At 46.4% G+C, this 6,253-nt stretch overlaps 1 protein-coding gene across 1 annotated transcript in view; it reads left to right on the forward strand.

The window, feature by feature from the left end:
* Dcdc2c (doublecortin domain containing 2C) overlaps positions 1–5,345 on the forward strand; it is a 40,185-nt gene extending 34,840 nt beyond the window's left edge. Inside the window, 3 exon segments of the mRNA XM_087199665.1 lie at positions 109–209; positions 2,303–2,371; positions 5,119–5,345. Of these exon segments, the coding sequence (XP_087055791.1) occupies positions 109–209; positions 2,303–2,371; positions 5,119–5,175 (227 nt within the window). The 3' untranslated portion in view covers positions 5,176–5,345.
* Positions 5,346–6,253: the final 908 nt, after the last annotated feature.

The raw sequence follows: 6,253 nt of genomic DNA on the forward strand, positions 1-6,253 counted from the left end.
TGAACCACCTGGCGAGACCCTGTCTCAAAAACAAAACAAAACACAAAAAGCACAGTGGATTTCATTTTCCCCATTGCTTTACACGCCTCATTTTTCTTCTTTCCCCAGAAGATGATGTGTACAAAACCCAGACTCCTGCGAAGGGTGCCCAGGGAACACTGGAGATCAAGGAGGACCCGGATGTGAAGGTGGAAGTGCCTGTGGACCAGGTGGGTCGTGGGCCTTGATCCCTGGAAGACTGCTCCCCAGGCCTTGCCTGCCTTGGCCTCTTGCTTATGGCCCTGTCTGGAGCTCTGCCTGGTCTCCGGAAGGCGCAGGCTCTCAGGCTCAGGCGTTTCCCTGTGTCCCCTCCTGGGGCTGTTGGGCAGTGCCCTGTTAGGTCATTGCCTTGGCCTCCCTCCCACAGAGCCAGGGAGCCCAGGAGGGCATAGCCCACGCCCCGCAGCCCCAGGCAGGGTGCCCTGGGCGGTGGGTGGTGCTGTTGGTGGGTGCTGTAGACTGGGGCTCAGTGTCCCTGTCCACACTTGGGGACCATGGTGTGGAGGGAGGGCACTGCTCAGCCTCTGCCTTCTCGGGAGAAGGGCCTGGGTTGCCCCATCGCTGAGCCCACCAGAGGCACTTAGCTGTGGGGGACAAGAATGTCCCAGGGAGGTTGGCGTTGATGCTGAGTCTCACTTTATCCCCTCAGTCGCTAAGGCCCTAGCCTTGCTCCCCTGTCTCTGCAGCCTGGAATCAGGCTGATCAGTGGGTTTTCTGCTTCCCCTGCCCCTTTATTGTAACCTCTGCTGGTTGTCTGTCCTGTGGTGTATTTTTACAGCCCTGTAGCTTGTGCTTGATTTAAACCGACTTCCCACTTCTGAAGGTGTTTGGAGCGCCTTGCCCAAGGGCCCCACTGTGTTTTCTAAATTATTGCGGATGTTATTTGCTCTTTTCCTCATCTCCATCTCCAGGAAAAGAGCAAATAACGTCAGCGATAATTTAGAATGTTAAAAAAAAGATCAAAAGATTTGGTTTTCTGTTAAAACCCAAAACAACAGTTGAGATTTTTTTTTTTGGTACCAGGGATCGAACTCAGGACCTTGCACTTGTGAGGCAGGCATGGCACAACAGTTGAGATATTTTTGTGCACATTTGAGTTTATAGCAATAAGGAGATTAGCACATTTTAGGCAAGTACCTTTATGCCTCATTTGCCCTTGTTGATGTATTTATTGCATTTTGGGAGTTGTATGTTGAAATCGTGTGACACAAATTTTATTTGATATTTTTTTTCTCTTCGCTGCGGGGCATGGAATGCAGGCCCTCAGGCATGGGAGGCACCTCTGAGCCACATCCCAGTTCTGGGCTCAGATTTACTTATTTGTTTTTAATTTTTATCAGTCCATGTTTTCAGTACATGGCTGTAGAGCTTGTGGGGAGCTGGCACATAGACCTAACACTCCTCAATTCTTTTTCCCATTATCTTCCCCTGTCCCCCTACCCCTCCCTCCATCTCCTGGTCCTGTTCCTTTTCAAAAATTATTTATCTCCCTGTTATGTATCATCTATCTTGTATTTCACTCTTTAATTATGTAAGCTTTGGGCTTACATACAAGAGAAACAATGCGACATTGAAGTTTATGTGTCTGATTTATTTCACTTAACATTATGGTCTCAAGGTGCATCCATTTTCCTAAAAATGACTCAAGTTTATCTTTCTTTATGGCATAGTAGTACTCCATGGTGTATAAATACAGTAGACCTTTGACTTATGAATTCAATTTGTACTCCAGGGCTGGTTGTAACTCAGGTTGGTCAATGAAGGCTCAAGCTCCTCCACACAGCCTTCAAAGTCTCTGTCCTGTACACAGGCAGATCTCAGTGTCCTTAGAGAGGCACTGGCCTAGGATTTCTCAATGAACCCCACACAGGAAAGGATGTTGTCATGTTCCTTCCAGAACTCTTTAAGGGTTAAATCTGTATCTGAGACCATCTGGAAGCACAAGCAGCTGGCATTTGGGTAATAACTCAAGACTGGTTGTAAGTGAAAACTAAAATTCTGGTCATAACCCAAGTTGTTTGTATGTCGGGCTGGTTGTAACTAGAGGGTCCGTTGTATTGCATTTTCTTTAACCTCTTGTCTATTGATGGTTGTAGAGGCCACTTCCAAGCTGTAGCTGTGGTGAGCTGTGCTGCTGCTATAACCAGGAGTGTGCCTCACTTTAAGTCTTTCAGGAAGACACCGAGAAGGGGAGGAGCTAGTCAGAGGGGCTGGGCACAGGCTGACTGTGGCTAAGTGTGAAACACGCATGTTTTCTTCCTAGGTACCAGCCGAAGTGCTTAAAGAGCTTGACGATGCACATGACAACAGCCCTAAGTTTGAGGGCATCAAGGTGAGCTCCTCCGAACTCCTGTCTTTGGTCCAGGCTCGGTGCCTGCTCCCTGTGTCTGAGCAGAGCGTGCAGGACCATGGGAGCATCCTGGCCATGTGTCCTGGTGCTGTGCCTCGGATCTGGCTCCCTGTGTGCCGGAAGTCAGGGGCTGATTTCAGTGGTCTTTACCCTTAGTGACCCCTCACTGTACTCCCCAGGGGCGAGGCAGGAGGTGGAGGCTGGTGGTGGCTGTAGGGAGTCTGTGGAGAACACGGCCTTGTGGGAACACGGCAGGGCGGCCCAGGTGTTGGGCCATCGGCTGCCAGAAGCATGTGCACTGGGAAAATAAAGTTTACTTTACTATTCAACCTTGCAGCCAAGCTTCTGGGCTCCATTTCCGACTTGGTTTCTCCTGATCTCTTTGGAGAGGATTTCTCCTCCATGTGTTTGGGGTGCGGGGATCTGGAGCTGGGTCTGAGTCTGTGTGGACGCTGGGCCTCCAGAGCTGTGTCTGAGCTTGGGGTGCAGTTGGCCCTGTGCACTGTCACCTGGACTCTAAAACTGGCTCTCTGTCCTCAAGTTTAGGACAGGGGAAGTGACTGCCACTGGCCCTCAGGAAGTTTGTTCAGGTTTTTAGAAAATATCAAAGGAGCTTGGATCCAAAACAGCCAAAAGGAACTGTGCCAGCCCAACATGGTGGTGTGCACCTCTAATCCCAGCACTCTGGGAGGCTGAGGCAGGAGGATCATGAGTTTGAGTCCCACCTGGGCAATTTAATGAGACCCTGTCTCAAAATAAAAACTAATAAACAACTGGAGATGTTGCTCAGTCTGAAGTCTCTGACTTCAGTCCCCAGTACTGCTCCCCCCCCCCCATAAATTTTTCTCTTTTAACCATTTTCAAATATACCATTCAGTGGCATAAATTGCAGCATTATGTACATGGAAGATATTTTCATCCCACCAGACAGAATATCTTACTTTTCTTGTTGCTGAGACAAAATACCCGCCACCCAAAGTTAAAGGAGGAAAGCATTATTTTAACTCAGTTTGCAGAGGTTTCAGTCCATAGTCGGCTGGCTTCAAGGCAGGGTGGGGTGGCAGAGGGGCCTGGTGAAGGAGAAACAGTCCATGGCAAGGAAGAAGGCAGCAAAGCAGTGAAGTAGCAAAGCATTGTAAATCAATTCAAAGACAGCCCAGGTAAATGAAACAAATAGGAAATTCACTGAGAAGAATGCAAATTCAGTATATTCACAGTGAGTTCTTTTTCTCTGTTTAAGTCATTTAAAAAATGTCCAGTATTAATAAATCCAGACTGAGGATTTATTTTACAGTATTCTGATAGATAGTTGCATACTGGATTTAGCTGTAAGTATAGATGCAAGAAGGCAGGGGGCTTCCTTAGGGCTGACATATAGATTAGTACAGCCTTTTAGGGAAGGAATTGGGTCTTTGTATTGAAATTAAACACACACATATGCTTTGAACCATCATCTCAGTAGGCAGGACTATCCTACAAATATATTAATCAATAGCAATGACAGAAACAAATGCAGCTTTCATCTACAGGGGTTGGTAGATCAAGTTTGGCATCCTTCCTAGAAAGAAAAGCAGGACTGCAGTGAAAACAGTAATGTAGACCAAGGCAGACTGAGTTCTGGGAGCTGCAGATGTTCCTCAGGGTGCAGCAGAGAATATAATGTTGCTTTTTGTGCAGAGATATTTAACAGGCTATACATAAAAATAAAGTATTAATTGAATTAATATGAGAAAATGAAAAAAAGGAAACAAAGTCTTTGTAAATAGGGATGGAGGGGTTGAAGGGAGGGCAGGGGAAGGGGGAAAAATAAGAACCAAGAGAGTATATAAAGGTGCATATTTAAAATGATGAATGTCATTATATTATACACCTAAAATGTACCAATAAAAGGATATACAAAAAAAATAAAGTATTTAGGATGGGAAAGGCGTGGTGCTTAGTGACATGGGAGGAATGGGGTGTCAGAATCACAGGAAGAGGGTGCCCAGGCCTCTAAAGGAAACTCCTGCTGGTATCTATGATGATGAAGAATTTACCTGACAAATGAGGACAGGGGAGGTTAAGGGTTTACAAGATGTCATGGGAAAAGATGGTGAATGCTTACATTTTAAAAAATTATTGCAGTAAAAGACACATTGCCATGAACCCCCTCAAAATCCTCCCCTCACTTTGAACACACTCATCCCATCGTCCTTGCCACTTCCTGCAGCAGCTCTGGAGTCCTCTTTCCTGAGGGTCTTTAGCTACTGTCTTGGCTGCCTCAATGTCCTGAATGGGTTGAAAACAATCCCCTTTCATAGTCAGTCTGACTTTGGGGAAGAGCCAGGAGTCACACAGTGCCAGATGTGGTAACTAAGGTGGATAAGGCACAGCGTCGTGTTTTAATTTTAATTTTTTTTTTTTTTTTGGTACCGGGGATTGAACTTGGGTCCTTGCGCTTGCGCAGCAGGTGGCGAAACCACTGAGCTAAATCCCCGGCCCCAGTGTCGTGTTTTTATGAGCTCCCTTTTCCACTGAATGGCACTGGGCAGCAGCAATCCCTGTATTTTGATCACACCTGGTAAAGTGTGTTTGAAACAGAGGGGATCCAATTGAGGAGGTTCGTGACAATGTGCCTTTTATTGCAATAATTTTTAAATGTAAACATGTACCATCTTTTTGATCACCTCCTTGTAGATAAGCATCTTTTTTTTTTTAACGGGTACTTAATTCCTATATTTTTTTAATAGGAAGAAGAAAGGCGTTATGAAGATACTGAAAGAAAGGTTTGTATAAACATAGGATAGTTTTGTTTCCCATTCTGAAGATGGGGCAGCTTATGGGGCCTCAAATCTTGCCACTTTTTTTTTTTTGGTACCAGGGATTGAACTCAGGTCCTTGCACTTGTAAGGCAGGTGGCGGAACCACTGAGCTAAATCCCTGGCCCTGCCACTTGCTTTTTAGGAGAACAACTATACCTGTCACAGCTATACCTGAGCTCTGCTCCCAGAGTTAGAAAACAAACTCAGAGGAAAAGAAATCCCACAGCACTGGGAAATCCCACGCCATGGACTCTCCTCTGAAAATGCCAAGAACTCCTTTTAGGGCTGCCCAAGTCCTCTGCCCCAGACCCAGGGCTCACTCCATGCCTCCAGGAAGCCCTAACATTGCCCCTTTGGACCCCAGCCTGGGCTGGGGGAGGCAGGGCTCCCCAGGGCCAGGCTCCGGCCAGCCGTGTCCCCACCTGGCAGCTGGAGGTGCTCTGGCTTGGGCTCAGCATAGCCCCATTCGTAGGGGCTTCAAGTTCCCGGGGTTAATTTGATTTCTCATGGGTTATATTTTTGTGATGATGGTGCAAATTAAGAGAGACTTATGAAGAACAAGGCCCCCAGCCATAAATTGGAAAACATAAACTAAAATTCTACATCACAAATCTCAGTGTTGAATTGTTCTGCTTCTGTCCTGTACAGGATTGTCAGTGATTCCCAAGAAAATAAACTCGGGGCATGCCTTGGGACACTGGGATGTGGGGCTTTTGGTTTCTGCCTTGTAGGAGATGATGGGAATACAGGGGTCATTCTGATGCAGATGTGGCAAGACAGGTTGCCATGGCGACAGATTCCAGGAAGATGAAAGGATAATTATGAGACTTTTAAAAAGGCTTCAACATCAAGTAGGATTTTAACTAAAAATAAGTGTGCTATCCACAAGCAAACGTACCTAAAATCAGATATTCAGCACTTCCAGGCATCCGTTTAAGAAGTGGTGCATTTTGTAGGTTTAGGGACAGCCCCGTGTCTGACTATATCAAGGCAACAGCCAAGCTTTCTGAGCATCAAGTATTCCGCGTGATGGAAAAAAAGGCAGGCTTTGTCTGCTTTTGAG

This window comes from Heterocephalus glaber, unplaced genomic scaffold (assembly GCF_053883595.1).
Source record: "Heterocephalus glaber isolate CG9 unplaced genomic scaffold, H.glaber_assembly_v1.0 deba00001724, whole genome shotgun sequence".
Lineage (NCBI taxonomy): Eukaryota > Metazoa > Chordata > Mammalia > Rodentia > Bathyergidae > Heterocephalus > Heterocephalus glaber.